Consider the following 17369-nt stretch of genomic DNA (forward strand, 5'->3'; position numbering starts at 1 on the left):
TTTCTTAAATATTTTATTTATATTTTTCAGTTTTTTTTTAAATATACATTAATATATACATAATATATTTATTCCTTTAGTTAATGAATTAAGAACTGAATGACTTTTTTATTGTGTCGCAAACAATTCTGTCTTCTGAAAAAGGTATTTGATGGTGAAAGTATGGTAGAAAGTATAGAATTGACTCTTATTGAGCGTCTCACGTCTGCTCGTTGGTGTGTATGAAGCCAATTTGTATTATAGCCAGAGTCTGTTTTTAGATGTTGCAAATATATGCTTTTCAGCGTGCTAACATTCTATCGTTATGTGAAGGTATTTACAAAGATTTATAAAGATAGAATTTTAGCATAAACTTGGTCTTATTATATTTGAATATTTAAAGAAATATTCATTTATCTTCTCTCACGATAAGATAAAAAACTGTGTAAACTATCGAGGAATTTTGTATCTCTAACTTGTTATGTAAATATAATATTACAAATTCAAATATTGTTCATGCACACAGATGCATGTTCTTTTGAATATTCATTGTAGGAATAAATGATGCTTAATATAGGGAACTATTTTATTTTATGTAGTGCAAACAGTGATCGATATAACATAACCAGTATATTAATGAGATTTTGTTTTTATCTATGATAATTCATCATAGATAAATTTCAGCGAAATCTCTATACATAACATTTTTTTACCTGTATAACTTCCAGCATTTTGACTAAAGAAAGATTAGTTAATTAAATGAAATTTTTACGGAAGAGATGAAAAATTTTTAATAATTTGCTAAAGTATTCTTAACAATAAGTATTTAACTACACTGAAAGAAAAGATTGGCTGAATATGGCATAGCATTTTTAATTGGTTGCAACAGTCAATTTTTGGTTGCGTTAGCCTATCGAAATCCTATACTGACATTGCGGATAGGCTAATGTAACCAAAAATTGACTGCTGCAAACAAAAATTGGCTGCTGCAGTTAATTAAAAATGCTATGCTATATTTTACCATCTAATTTGCTGCAGCAGCCAGTCTTTTTTTCAGTGTAGCTTTGTAGCAGAGATAATGTTATTGTCCTCTTTTTCCTTGAAAAATAGTACTTTAAATACAAATTAATGTTACGATATTTTTAGGAAAAAGAAGAAGTGAAAGCATGTCCGCTTTGTGTTGCAGGCCAACGAGTTGGCTGAATAACGAGGAGATATTAGAAAAGTGAAACAGAGAGAAATAGATAGATAGACAAAACATCCGAGCCATGACGAACTCCGCGCCCAAGTTAGATAACGCCAAGGTGGATCGGCAGGCCTCGCCGAAGGTCGGGTATCAGTACCAGCACAACCACCATCATAATCGTTCCAACAGTAAATCGTCGCCGTTCCTATACAAGAACGGCCGCCATACAGTCAGAAATGCTAAAGATGGACGGCAGAGCTGCAGCCCGTACAGCCCGTCGTCCAAAAGCGCGAGAAACTCGCCACAACAGCAGCAGCAGCAGCAACAACAGCAGCAACAGCAGCATACACCACAGCAACAACAACGTTGCGAGCAGCGCAGTCCGAGCAGCAGCCCGACCAATAACTTCTACGCGGGCGCCAAGTTCTCGGAAACACCGTCGCCCGCGAGCGTGCCCAAGCCGCCAAGTCATTGGACGAGCAGATTGATGGACAGCTGCGGCCAATCAGACAGCGTAAGCGAACACACGAGGCAATTGCGTATAGTGCTGAACGTCCAGGCCTGATACCCAAAAACCAACGTATATACCAACAACGCGCGAGGGGAGAAGCGGCGACCGTCAACAGCTCTGGAAGAATCAGGTACAGTAGGGAATTATCGTCGATAAAATCATCGGCCGAAAAGACTGCGAGAATAAGAGAGACGATGATACCGACGATGATGAGGAAAAATGTGAAGATTATGATGACGACGATGATGGTGACACCGTGTGCGGTTCATATACACACGGGTTTTCGATTTTATCGCGCGAGTGGATACCCGTAATCCGTTCTTTACTCTTAAGATACATCCAGCATACAAACTTCAAATCGTATATAAACTATGCACCGCGGGGGGGGAGGGCTGACGACGCGATGCATCGGTGCGTCCCGATGCCGCGATCGATGTGTGCGCGCGAGAGATACATTATATATGTATATATATGCGTTCTGGAACTCCCATCACGCGCCACCATTGTGACAAAATGTAAGTAATACTGTATTTTAGATTATCGTATACCGCTAAACTTACAAAAAGGAACACAAGGAGAGAGCCCCACGTACATACATATATATATTATCTATAACATCCGACACACACACAGAGAGAAAAGAGTACATCCTCAGTCTGACGAGACGACAAGCGCGGACGAGCGAAGCGTAACGCTTCGCGATTTTTTTGTCGAACGATGGACTTCAATATCGACGCGTTGAAAAAAAAGAAAGAGAACAAGCGTCCGATGATTTTTTTCGTGACCGCTTTTTCCAAAGCGACTTTTGAAAGCTCGCGCTTTATGCCGTTCTCGAGACACCCGGTGTTCGAATACACGTTTTTATTATCCCCTCGTGCTCTAATCGTCGACACTAGAGACAAAGATCCATAGCACGGAGATGCTGGACAAGCAACTATTTAATAGCCGCCCGACTAATGATCGTTATCAGTATACTTCTTTATTAATAGTTTCTTTCGCGAGCTTTATCATTTTGGTATTACGGATTGTAAAAAAACAATGGCTTCGTATAAGAGGTTTATTTCAGGCAGCTTTTTTTTTCTTAATTTCCGTTTACTTTTCTTTTTCATTTTTTTTGTTGGAAATATTTTTATTTTCTTGCTATTCTGCTACTCTCTGCCAATAGTTACTCTTTACGTGAGATAGATGTATAAGGTTTTGAGTTTCTTAGTGCGTGTTACGCGAGTGGGTTAATTGAACGTGACCGACATAATAAGAAGGAAGGGGATCAGGAGAAATTTGAAAGAGAGGCGAGGATCGAACGAATGCTTTGTTCGCTTCGCAAATGCATCATGATGATCATCATAATGTATTTGCGGAAAATTCACATTTCGACCACTTTTCTCGTGCTCTCGATTTTCGACATGTTTCAACAAAATTACTAATTAATTGCATGTAATGTAAATTTAAGATTTATTTTTACAATAACACAAAGATAGAGAAAGAAAGAGAGAAAATTTGACAGGTTTTTTCGTTGCAAACGAAGTGGTCACTAATTTATAATCTTTCTTGTCTCGATTCATATTTCAATCTATGCTCGTTGAGCGTCGCGATGACTGTTGTTACATTTGAAAAATTCAAGTACTAACTATTCTAATGCTTCATTTAGACGCGGATATCGAGGACAAAGACTTTTAAGAGGGAAAAGAACATTAGCGTCGTGACTGTCATGATTTAACTAACACCGATTGTTTCTTCTTAGAACGCAATCGTACACTGAAAAAAAAGATTGGTTGCTGCAACAAATTAAATGGTAAAATATGGCATAGCATTTTTAATTGGCTGCAATAGCCAATTTTTGGTTGCGTTAGCCAATCGAAATCCTATACTGACATTGCGAATAGACTAACGCAACCAAAAATTGGCTGTTGCAGCCAATTAAAAATGCTATGCCATATTTTGCCATCTAATTTGCTGCAGCAACCAATCTTTTTTTCAGTGTAGCCGTAACGGTAAGAGACAGGATAACGACATTTAAAGGGTAATATGCGGCTGCGTCCCTAAGGGACCGAGATTAATAAGTAGATTAAAAGCAGGAGCAGCCGTTAACGGTAACAGAACGTTAACTTAACCCGTCCTTGAAGAGTTGTCCTTCGTGTGAGTTTCTTGAGATCGTTTTTTGTGCTAACAGGTATAGGAAGAAGGGTAGTCTGAACTTTTTCGTTGTTTACAATGCTTTACGGGCGCAATTGTCATATCAAACTCGCACCACACTTCTATCTATATACTGGACACAGTAAACGGACTTAATATATAATATGATAATGATAATAATATTTAAGGGTAAATAAATAACAATGGTAGTAGTAAGCTAAGGCCTTAATGATATAATAGTGTGGAGAATACAATCGATTTGACATTGCGCAATCAAATCGATAGTGTGATTTCGTCAGTTTAGATTTAGATTTGCAAACTTTAAAATTTGTGTGTTACCTTTATTTCTTATTTTTTTTTCTTATTTTGTAAGCAAAATTATTTCATGCCACAGACTGAGCAAAATTCTTTGACGTAGTATTTTAATTAATGTTTATTTTTTTTTAGTTTTTTTTTTAAGTTTTCTGATGAACATGCAATAATCCTTTTGCAACATTTATGTCCACCTATTTTCTCTTCTTACGTCAAATTGCTTTCTTCGGTAGACGATTAGTCTTAGATAAGAATAAGTTTACGAGACGGGTGTGAATGTGGGATGAGCGTGAATGAGTAGAAAAACGCAAAATCGACAGAGACCGATATCAAAACGCGCGATTTCGATTTTTTCGATTGCTCGCTTCGTATTTATAGTTTTGTAAGATGAAAAATCCTCGAACGGTATCTAACACACGATCGTGCGTTGAAGTAACGATCGGCTGATTTGATCTACATATGACGTCGAAAATTGTCGAAGGAAGATATGTTTCTACACGGAGAGACAATAGATGTTTATCGGATGTAAATTGATCGAACGTGCGCGAGACGTTTCCCTTTCATTTTTTTTTTTCATCTTTAACATCGTGCGCGACCGGACTCGAGAGAGGAAATCGATAATCCTGGGATTAACATATGCGGAGAGAGTTTGGCAACTCGTTTTCCGTTTGCCCTCGCAGCTCGGTTTACATTCGCAAGAATTACGAATCGTCACAGCATAGTTTTTTCTTTTTCATTTTTTACAGAATCGATATACGTGCTTTCACATTCGAAATTTAATTTGCTCGCCGTTCGCGGCGATAACGAATCCGTGCACGTGTCTTAACACGAGAATCGATGAAGGAGAACGAAATGATCGCGTCGGAATTTAATTCTACGTGACCGTACAAAGAGCTGAAACGATTAAATTATAGAGTAGAATGAGTGCAAATCTGTTTTGCATTACATTGCCTTTTCTTTTGTTTTATTTTTCGATTCTTTTTTTTATTCTTTCGTGAGCTGGACAACAACACACTGAACGATACCGATTAATGTCTTGGAGGCCAAGATATCATTCTAGTATTGTTCCACGTGTTGTTGATCAACTTGCGATTGTGTCCCAAAGCCGCCTTTTGAAAACGTTGGATTGCGTATGTTGGTATTATATAAACATGGACCTTTAAGGAAGCGGTTTTGGATTTGGAGTAACATTACGAGTTCATAACACTTCAAATGATATGCATATATATATATACATATATATATAAAATGTGTACGTATTATACAATCTGAATTGAACAAAAATTTGACGGACTAATTATCGAAACTGTCAAGCTGGGAGCTTGTTAATCTAATACGTAAACTTTCGATTGGATTGGAACGATCCTAATACATATCCGCGTATGCACTTATTTGCATAGCTTCCAACTTGATTTGCAACGGACAAATCAGCTCCTTGGACAGAATCATATGGAATTGTCTACCGCGTTGTTTGTATATTTTTTGCATTGCTTTACAACGAAGCGTATTGCATTATTTTAAACGCCATATATAAAATTTGTGCTGTTATTTTTTTTTTTTTTTTTTTGTGAAAGCATTTATCTTTTATATATGTTGATTGTTGCTTTTCGTAGACGCTTTTTCCGTAAACAGTTCTCGCGAACAATAGCGATTGTAGAAGCAGGCAAGTTGTTTCCATGAATAATTTTGAAAAGGCATAACGATATCTCGAGATATCGCAATCCGTTTGATCGTATAGGCTTTTTACAATAAGCTGTTACCTAAGCTTTAAGGGCAAAAATACAGAGTCTTGCATAACGCATAATGCAGAAGAAAATGAATCAAAGTCCTTTATTTCCTTTCTACAAAATAAAAGACTGGTTGATGTTTTCATGCTTTATGCAAAAGTCTGTGCTCCTTAAGTCTTAAGTCATAAAAATGGACTGATAGTCGATAGACTCATAGTCGATTAGTCTTTCGATTGTGACTTGTCAATTTCTTAAAAAGCTTAAATAGTAGGTTATTGTAGAATGTGTGTAAGAGTCTTCGAGCCAGTCACGATAGCTAAGTCAACGCGCGATTGGAAAGAGAGATCTTGACTTTCGATCTTGACGGATTCAGGGTCGGATATATCGTCATGGTCTCAGAATTCTCGGTAGATCTTTGGGGCGAGAAGAGAAACGAATTAAACACTGCCGTCCGGTGAAAGAAAGGGAGACAGAAGGATATACGGAGCAAATGGAAACGTGTGTATCTGTTGTCGCGAAGACGCTCGCGCTAGAATAACAATGTGTAAATATCAGCTGCGTGAACGTGAAAATTGTAACTTCGACAAGGGGAAGAAAAATATCTTCCGTAAAGTTTGATCGCGGGTTGAACGGTACAAACGTTCTCGTCCTGTTCCTTAAGATTCCAGGAGCGCGTTACTAAAAAAAATTGAATATTCGTATTGAGAGCCACGTGTAATCGGGATTTTCGGAGGACGATAATGAGCGCCAGACTCGATTTTTTTCTTATCGATAGATAGAAAAGAATACGCGAAAGATGAGAGAGAGGGAAAGAAGGGGGAGGAGAGAGAGAGAAAATGAGGAAATGGAGGAGGAAAGGCCACGAATGACAGAAAATCAATCATTTAACAAAGAGTCGATGGGAAATTAGCTGTGATGATGACTCAATAGTATTAACTTTTAATTGATAACACTAATTGATATAAAGTACATATATCTATATACGTACATACATTGAGAAACCATTTAATTGAATGAAACAATTTGATTGAATCATCTAAATCTTTTGTTTGGATATGGGGAAACAAATTCTTTGATTATTACAACAAAACAACTATAGTGATGACTGAATAATTGTCATTACTATTGACACTACTATGAAATTTTGCTGAAACAAACAGATCTATGCAATCAAAAAATTAGTTATTGTAACATTTTACTTGTTTCTCATAACATAATTTCTTGTTAATACAAATATTACTAATTCAATGAACAAAATCAAACCAAAAAATTTTGTTTGATTCGATCAAATAGGTTTCTCAATGTATGTATACGGATACACACACATACATACGCGCATATATTATATATGATATAAGATATAAGATTTAAAAAACTATAGAGAAAAACCATAAATTAGTTTAGGTATGATAAGTAATGATGAAGATAATGATGTTTAGATGGATAAAGAGAAACATTACGGTAGATAAAACGAGCGAAAAGGGAGGGAGAGGAGGAGAGAAACGCTGTTTTGCATTTTCTCTCTTACTGTTGCTCTCCCTTCCTCCTACGAGAGAAAGAGAAAGGAGGATACAATATCTGTATTCTTTACGCTTTGATATTAATAAATGTAAATTTTTGACGGTTCGATAGTTGATATAAACCAGTATGGGGACGCGCTCCGAGATTCGAGGAGAGGAAAGGTAGAAAAAGAAAAGATAAAGAAAGTAGATCGTAAAGGACCCGAACGTTTTCATCTCATGGCTTTAACACGATTCGTCATATCGTGACTATAAAACACACATACAAATATAGCTGATAATAATCGTAGTTTGTAACGTACCGACGCGCAGTTAGGTCGTCCCGGAAGGACGTAAATCGATTTTTGACGGATCGATGTGAAGTGCTGAGAATACAAAGTGGACAGATCAAGCTACGCGAGTTCCGTTCAGAGTAAAACAATTTTCAAGTGGCGTAATAAAAAAAAATACATGACCAATGCGAGGTAATAGTTAATCGCAGACGAGACGTCGGGTAGTTCCGTGCTTGATCCGTGGATTCACAATCGGATGTGCGGATTTGATTCCATTCGTGCCTCACGTGGTTCACCGCGTTGATAATTATTAAGGAAGAATTTGTTCGCTCCATTTACGAAGATCACTCCATCTGTGTCTTTACTTATTGTTCCAATGTGTAACGAATTAATCAGGCTGTTTAGTAAAAAGGTTTAAAGCCTGTAGCGAAAAGTACAAAGGCTTTAAGGCCTAATATTAAAAGTGAATAAAAATGTGACTTCTACCCCCCCGAAGAAGTCGAATACATATATTTATCGCGTGGATACCGTGACCCGTTTAAGAGGGTCAAAAGTTCAAACAGGGGGAATAAAACCAAAGCAAATCAAAATTGTAGAAGATCCTTCCACAGTTTATCGTTCTCTTGGATTATGAAAAACGAGGCGTCTAAGACTGTCTATGCAAACTCTCTGAATACTTGATACAAATTTTTTCGAAACTAGACTTGATCTACTTTGTAATCTTGGTACTTCATTTCTGAATAAGCAGTAAGTACCTATGTTTTAGGAGTTCAAACGTTTTGACGTGCCCTCTCTAGAACCACATCAGGCTATGTTCAAAATACCTCCCCCAGGTATCCTTATTGTTCTGAATGTTAAACGAGAGATCTGTTTCTTTTATTTCTGCACTCTCTGAATTGGTGCACACGGTGCAATAAGTTGAAGTGAAACGTATATTTGTTTTACTTCAGCTTATTGCACCGTGTTCACCAGTTCAGAGAGTGCAGGAATAAAAAACAGACAGACCTAAGGATAACATGATTTAGGGAGCAATCGGGTGGGAGTTTGAACGCGTCCTTAGACTAGGACATCTCTCGTGGAACAAATCAGATTCGATTATTCCCTAGATTTCTATTGTGTTTTCTAGGGAAAACGGAATAATTCCGATCGGAATTCATTTCGAATAATTTCATAATATGTACCTAGTTTTAGTTCATCGCGGAAAAGAAAGGGAAAAAAGCGAAAAAAAAAACGATCGAGCGGTCATTGTGTGTGATCCCTGAGAAAAGCCCCGGGTTAGAAACGCGAAGGTCACGAGTTTCTTTCGTATGAGGAAAATTCGATAGACGCGGAACGACCCATTTATCGATCAACATTCAATTGTGATATTGTAACGTACAAAATCGCAATAGGCTCGGGCTTAATTAATAATAAGGCCAGGCCAGACTTCCGAGGTTGACTATATCATGAAGACAAACAGTATATAGAGTCGCTTTTATGACGAGTTCCGCAAACATGCTCGCGCTACACTTGTCGCGACACGGGAATCGATAAGACCGATCATGTGGTCCGGATATTTCATCGATACGTGACATTTCTCCGCAATATTCTCCAGCGGTTGATATTTACCACATTGCTGTCACGGATTAAGCGAGACCCTTGGCGCAAAATCGAAGAGACTGCGCTTGGTCGTTTCGTAATTAATTTCTTGACAAGCTTGCAATATTTTTTCGTGGCAATACATGTACAATAAATGCGAAATCTTATTTACAAAAATCAGATTTCGTCTCAAACGAAACATTTTACTAACTAGTCATTTTTTTTTTCGATAATTATTTTTTCGACAAAAATGCGAAATTATTATCAATAATTGATTTGTGAATTTTGTTTTCTGGGAATAATGAAATTTTCGTTCTATTTCGTGGTGAATTCAAAATCGCACATTCGTCGTTTAAGCATATATACGAGATTATAATATAAATTTCTAATAGCTGTGCGTGCGTGCGTGTGTGTGGTGTGTGTGTGTGTGTGTGTGTGCATATCTTGCTATATCGTCGCTTTCATGTTTGAAAGATTACCAATTCAGTTGATTACATACCTGTGCTTCTTAACTGAACTTTTTGCACAGTTTATCTTTTTTTCTTCAACATAAAGGAAAGAAAGAGATAAACTATGCATGAATTTTAGCTGAAACAAACAGGTTTTATAGCTATGTCTTATCTCTCGCTCGTATTCTATTAAAACGCCATTAAAGAAATAGGTGATATTTCGTTTCTCGGTCATGGTGGAGCAAGCAGTAGTAGTAGAAGTAGTAGTAGCAGTAGTAGTAGTAGTATATAGTAGTAGTAATAGTAGTAAGGGGAAACGCAGTTGAAATTTCACGGTGCTTCTTACAGAAGTTTCTCTCCGAAACTTTTCGTACAAATACTTCTTACAAAAGTATATAGTTTTAAGATGAAGGGAGTCGCTTTGGAACTTTCGTGGAAAATCCGTCGAAACGGAGTTGATCGTTTTAATTTTAAATTAGGCTCCTTCGTGAACTTTCTGAGGAAACTTGTTTCCTCTTCGAGCAGCAAACATCGAAGTGTTTGAGATAAACGGACTTAACTCTCGATGATCCTTCGCGAATGGATTAGAACGCATTATACAGCTTTTTAGCAAATGATAACATTTTCATGTAGGAAAGAGTAAATCGCCTTTTTTAACGTATCTTTTATCTGTTTAGTGGAGTGTACGCTTTTTAAGGAAAATTTTGCAGACATAGGAACGAACATTTAGCATCGCGTGACGTAAAAGTAATTTTTTTCTAATTTATTTCGCATTATCTGCTAAAGAATTGTTTTTTACGAAGAGTGGAATGAACAGATCGTTTGTCACAATGATACCGAGTCCATTCTCATTTATCATCGAAAGCTTACTGCACGCAGGAATCAAGGTAACTTTGAAAAATTTCGCGAATCTCCACCATCGGAGGAGAGAACAATGCGGGCTATTTGAGCACAAGAGCGGAGATATTGAAGCTCATCGTGAACGAAACCAACGTGTTCCGAATCAGAGTTGTCGCGGTGTCTCGCGGTGTCGCGGCTCGTGGATTTCCCGTTTCTTGTTTACCGTTAACGAGAAGAGTGGACCTCGAGTAGCGATCTGCGAGAGATCTGAAAACCAACCCTTCCGTCACTGTACGAGACTCGCGTACACGCTCACGTCTTATCATACCGAGCACAGGGACACAAACACACAGCCACACGAAAACACTGTGTCGATTAATTAAATAAGCCTTAAATTTAGGATTAAGAGTTGACAGAGCGAAACGAAGGAAAAGAGAAGAGAAAAAGAGGAGGAGGAGGAGAGAGAGGGAGAGAGAGAGAGGGAAAAGAAAGAGAATGAGAGAGCATTGTTTATACATACTGAAGCACTCATGGTCCAAACATTACGAACGATCCGCAGCTTCAAAAAGGCGAAAAACGGCCCAAGATTTCCGTTTTTCTTTTTCTCCGCGATTGTTACTCGATCGATTCATTCCTCGGCGATGACAGCATTGTTGTATTATACATTCCTTCAATCTTCTTTTTCTTCTCTCCACAAATTCTTGCCGTTATCGCATTCGACGCTAAATTACGCCTGTGCCTCTTTCGTATCGCTCACCGTCTTGCTCGACGTTAAAATCTCCTTTCCTTCTTTTTTTTTTTTAATTAGTTTTTAAGCTTCGTTGTTACGGAGAACAAAGGAACATAATTCGAGGCACAAACTTCGATCTCAATCGTTCCGCGAGTTTTTCACCTCGCGGACACGATTCTTCTGAGGGTCGCGTAAACGCGCGAACGCGACGCGGCGCATCCGCAGCATCCGGAATCATTCCGGAGGGCAAGCTAAAAATGTCACACAAGACGTAGAATTGCGAATTGGCGTTTACGACATATTCGTTTTCGAACCCGTCAGACTCTACAACTTTTAACGACAGTGTCATTGATGGGTGCTTTCATTTGGTGACATCAAATATTGTTCTGTCTTTGTAATTGACACAGATATCGTTCTGTCTTTGATACTCGTGAAATACAAAGAAAGATAGAACGACGTTTGTGTCACCAATGTCCAGTTTCTACCAGTGATTAACTTTAATCTCGCTTCGATTTACTCCTCATCTTTTAATTCTTAAAAAGAGATGAAGATTAAGTCATCTTGAACTAAGATTAAAATTAAACTATATTGGTACTGTTAGGTAGAAACGAGCATAAATGGAAAGCATTCAATCTTTCGTTCTCATGACGGGTTACTGGAGCGCCGCGGTCGCTTCCGGTCGTTTACGCATGCCCGTGCGTCAAAGCCGGTGAATTAGAAATCGTTCGATTAATTAAAAGACATCTCGAGGGGCTAAGTAATTCGTTTATAAGCGGCCGGTGACACGCTTATCGGCACGTTTGTGGCGGGAGGGAGGAGCTGTTCGCCGCTTGCTAAAGCATTGCGCGCGCGTCCTCCGCGTCCGGGGGATCGACGGGGAAGACCCGTCGACGTGACAATATATACGATATATGTATTCTTTTTATCTTTCCTCCCGCCACCGCGTGTGAACACGGTAAAACGGAGCAGCGCGATGCGACGATGCGAGAGACCCGTCAGGGGAGAGGATTAATTTTACGCGATTCGTGGGCTTCGCGACAGAGGAAAGTTGCCTCTCCTTGAAACTAGAGACCCTTTAATAAGAGGCTGGACTTGAGAAAATCACTTTTAATTGGTCCGCTATGTTTTAACAATTCTTGGGAGAGAGGAAGAAAGAGAAATAGATAAGAAAAAGATAAAACAGAAAGAGAAAGAAATAGTAAATGTATGTCTTTCTCTCTTGCAGATTTTTGTTAAAACATATATATATATATACACAAAACTGCGGTTCGTGTCCAGACTTATTGAAGAATCTTTCTCTACTTGAAACATGGAAGATGCTCCCCGTCGCTCGCATCGTGGCGAATGCGCCACCGAAAACGAGGAGAATTGTCCGCCAAGTACGGCGAGAGAACGCATTGACTATTTGAGCGAATCGAGACCATGTACCTTGATATATATATACACGTATATATAGTTTAGTATATTTCCAGACAATGAATGTGCGTATATGAGTGGCGAGTGTGGCAGAATGCGTGTGTGTGCCAAAATAAGCCTGGATCGAGCGAGTGAGAAAGAGAGATTGAAAGTGAAAAAGAATACGAAATATATATAGAAATATATATACATGCGTACAGAAGAAGAGAATGTGTGAATGTGTACGAGCAGAAGAGCTTCCTCTTCCAAGGACACGTTTTTCCTGCCACGATCTGTCGATTTTTTAAATTGATCAGTGATAGTTCCGAAATGAAGGACAACACATGCGTATTTCGTCAAAGATAATTCTTCACGCGTTATCATCCGCGTTCGGCTCGTATTGGCCTTTATCTCTTGATAAATGAAGAAATGCAGTTCCGGCTTTACGGAGACTTGCGACGAATACGTAATCATAGTTAATGACGTTTGGAAAAATAGCGCATGAGCGCCGTTCGACAGATCGCCGGAAAAACATTGCTTTGGATCAGAATTGTTTTTGCACTCGCGCCCACAAATTCGTGATGTAGGACGTCGATCGATCGCCGTTACAAGTAGCGCGAGTAAAACGACATGTGTGTGAAAGCGACTTTCCCTGTTTGATAAATAAATGCGTAAGAGATTCCCCTTTTTCTCTTGCAATTTCTCAGAGGGGAGATATCCGCATGTTGGGATCCAATCATTGACGAGGAAGATCTCACGCGATTGATTGCGAACCTGTAAGAAGGGAGGCGTTGTCTCGAATTGTCCCCCCCCCCCCAAAAAAAAGAATTATCCGTTAACTCGGATGATTTTTTTTGTTTATGAAAGAAATTGTATAATCGAAAACGAAATGTATAAATTGAACCAATGAGACTTAAAAGATATGTACATATATGTAACTTTTAAGTCACAATTTTAAGAGTTATAGCTTTAAAAAGATTTGAACTGATCATAAAGGTTGCAATCTGCAGCAAGAGAGTTTTTAATTTTTAAGATAATATTATAATGATTATGATTATAATATTATACTCTTAAGATTTTTCCTTTGTCATTATGTTACATTAAGTATGTAAAATAATGCGTCGGTAAATTATCTAATCACTTGCTGAAGATTGACCGATCATTTATTGAGATTATTCTAAAAGGCTATTGCCGTCAAACATATGGGAAAAATCAATAGTATTACATGAATACATTTTATAAAAAGTTTATATTTATTTATGGAGATTTATATTTATTTATAGAAATTATATAAAATGTTCAAAAACAACAAATATTAATTGTCCAAACATTAATTTTAAGTTCGTATTTATCATATATGATTCCATAAAAAAAAAGTGATAAGTGTATTTAAAAAATGTATATTTAAAAATGTATTTACAAAAAATGCGAATCCAGAAAACAACGTGTTTCTTTTAATCGATTAACGCCAGATTCGTACATTTTCGATCATGGAATCGAGATTATAAGGATCTCGTGCTACAGCATTAGATGAGAAACATCAGATATGTAGATGCGGTTTCTCAAAATTAAATTGGCAACGCCATTGCGATATCGTAGAATTTTGCGACAAGATGAAGAAATTATCTTTTTCTGTGCACGTGTTCCTTCCCCCGCCCCTCGTTCGAGCACACAACCCTCCCATTTCTTTGCGTTTTTCTTATTCGTTCGTCCGTAAATTTATACTTTGTACTGAGCATTGTTTTTCGAACTCTGGTCTGCTTTAATGGGACAATGATATAGATACGTTATCGCGAGAATGAGAGAGAGAGCGAGAGAGAGAGAGAGAGAGAAAGAGACAGAAAAAGGAAGAGGAAAAGATAATGTGCGGTATCAACGCAAGTCGTTTTTCTTGAGAGCACGAATGCGACTTTGATAAGCTATATAATTACAAACAAGACGCGGGGACAAATTGAAATATGATATGTTTTACGTTTTAAAAGAGTCGATTGTTCTCGAGATAAACGGCTCGTGTGTGCGCGACTGTGTTCATTTTGTATTCGTGAAAATTTAAAGGATCGAGATGCGACGACAATCCAAGCGTGCGATCTCGAAGAACAGCGGTTAGCATTGTTGTAGTACGATCGGCACGATTCGCGCGAATTGGCAAGAGTATCGCCAGAGAAACTTGCGCGAGGTTTCCTTTTCTTTTTTCGTCGAGAATGTGCGTGAAAGAAAAAGTAAGAAAGAATGAATGAAAGGGAGAACGATAGTTAAAGAACTGCGAATCTAATAGGGGAAGTTAATGATAGTTGTAAGAATAGCGAGTCGCGATCTCTGTGATGATGATAACAACGTTGAGGATGGCAATGGCGATGATTTTTCCTCCCTCCGTGTCCCTTTGACGATTACTGTCACGGGCACGACGAGATGCAATTTTAACCGTCGAGGTTTTTAGAATACATAAGGCATAGATGATAACGACTGTAATCTATTATGTAGTATTGTAAAAGAAAAACAAAAAGCTAATACTTAAGGTTCTGACTGGAGCGCGTTAATAGGCATTATATATATTATATATATATGTCACGATTAAGAATTTAATTGTTTACAAGGAGGGAGCACGTCGGTCGACGATGATGAAGATAGTAATATAGACGACGCGATACATTTAAATAATTGTAAATAAGCAGATAAAAACGCGTAGGAGGGAGGGTGGATGCCCTCGAAAACAGGCAGAGAGGCAGAGAATTATTTTGCTACGCGAGAAGAGGAAAGACTTCCGAGAGTTTTGTGTGCGATTCACATTGACGACCCGTTCGAGCGATTCGTTAGATCCAAACGTCAATAAATGGCCGATTCCGCAAACGCGAGATTAAAACCGCGAGAATGGAAGAGGACGAAGAAGAAAGAAGACACAAGAGGAACGGAAGGTGGTGAGAGGAAGACTCGTCGTTACGCGCAGAAACGAGATCGACAGATCGTCTATTCATCCGATGACGATCCAATGTCAAGTTCGCATTTGTGATAATATTTCCAAGATCACTTCGGAGGCGAGGGACAATACCGAGAGTTGCAAGAATCGCTATCTTTGAACAACGGAAAATTATCCTCAACAACAGTGCTTCAGATAATTCGAGATAATTCGTCGTAAATACGGGATGAGAAATTCTGTCGAGAAAGGAAACTGAAAGTCGCCTTTTCTTATCTGTTATTGAGATAGGACGATTCGAGGAGAAAATGCGAGACATCATTGTGATGACGCGAGAGACGAGGAAGAAGGAGGGATACGTGGATGACCAGCGACGGCCACCTTTCGACGCGCATCCTATTGTTTTCGTCGCGAAACAATCGTCTCGTGCTTGCGCGTCCGACGAGGAAATTCCGAAGAAGAACTGGAAGTAATCGAGAAAGAAGAGCAACGGCGGAAGATCGGGATACGGATGACAAACTCGTCGCAAAGGATCATCGCAGCTTTTTTTTCTTCGTCTCTATATCCGCAGAAACAAGAGGATCGTCAAGATACCAAGATGCGGATGATCGAAGATCCAAGGACGAAGACTGTGACGCTCGGGGAAGACAATGTAACGAATAAGGTGAAGTTGGAGACTTCCTGGAAGCTGTTCGCTTAAATCGCTCGATATTATTGTCGAGAGGAAGAGAAAGAAAAAAAGAGAGAAAAGAGTCATACCTGAAAGGTGTGTTAGGGCGTAAACTGTTTGTATCGTACTTTGCTTTGCACATTTATAATACCGATGAGTTTTTCGAAGAAAGAGCTGTGAAGCAAAACTAAAGGGGTTCGATAAAGAAGAAGAAGAAATGCAACGGTATGGAAAAGAGGGAGAGCGAGAGTGGAGGAAGACTAAGGAAACGCAAATTTCTCGGGTGCGAGTGATCATCAAGATACGGAGCGAAGAACGGAGCAGCAAGTATATATGAAAAAAGCTCTCCGTTCGTTAGCAGAGCAGTATCTTGAGGCTGAATGATTGAAGTGGGTCTCAGGATTTCCAAGAAGAAAAAGAAACGGACCAGAAAATGTCTTTTTGAAAAGGCGCCAAAAAAAAAATTATAAGTGTGCAGATGAAACCAATGAGAGAGAAAGCGGGCATGCGTGAACGTATGAAAGAGGCGAGGAGCGTCGAGGGCAAGAGACTAATGTGAGAGAGAGAGAGAGAGAGAGAGAGAGAGAGAGAGAGAGAGAGAAAGCAGAAAGAGGAAGAGACCGAGCTTAAGAAAGAAGTGGAAGAGGAGACCGAGGAGTCGAACGATTTGGCGTGCAAGTGTCCGATCGATTTCGGGACTGTGGTAAACCAGGAGAACAGAAAGCAGGCGGAGTTTCGGTTCCTCGACCACAAGTCGTGGGAAAACCCCAAGCGGAGAGTCTTTATGCAAGAGAAAAGCCGGGGAGTTTTAACAGAACTTTCCGTCCCCGTGACTTCCAGAGTATATTTCAGCGCAGCGCAATTATACAGCCACTTACACGGGGACGGAGTTCATGTATTTCTATGTCTATGTGAGTCGCTTATATATTACGAGAGGCGCACATATTCATATCATTGTTGAACGAAGAAAAAAAAGGAGATAAAATAAAATGTAGAGGAGTGAAGAAGACAAAGTGCGAGCGAAATCAGAGAAGGATCTCTGATCACGGAGATAAGACAGAAATAGAAGAAGATAAGTTGCGGACTCTCGCTTGACGAGGCCGTGTAAATAGGTGTGTGCTGCCGCTTTAAAAAGAAGACACCGAAGAATCCTTGG

General features: G+C 38.9%; 1 protein-coding gene across 1 annotated transcript in view; it reads left to right on the forward strand.

The window, feature by feature from the left end:
• The window catches only part of LOC108725490 (proline-rich nuclear receptor coactivator 2), a 2966-nt gene extending 541 nt beyond the window's left edge, over nt 1–2425 (forward strand). The window contains exon 2 of the mRNA XM_018452531.1: nt 1166–2425. Coding sequence (XP_018308033.1) covers nt 1248–1730 — 483 coding nt within the window. The 5' untranslated portion in view covers nt 1166–1247 and the 3' untranslated portion in view covers nt 1731–2425. The remainder of the gene's footprint in view (nt 1–1165) is intronic.
• Nucleotides 2426–17369: the final 14944 nt, after the last annotated feature.

Source organism: Mycetomoellerius zeteki, unplaced genomic scaffold (assembly GCF_001594055.1).
Source record: "Mycetomoellerius zeteki isolate Tzet28-1 unplaced genomic scaffold, Tzet1.0 scaffold35, whole genome shotgun sequence".
Lineage (NCBI taxonomy): Eukaryota > Metazoa > Arthropoda > Insecta > Hymenoptera > Formicidae > Mycetomoellerius > Mycetomoellerius zeteki.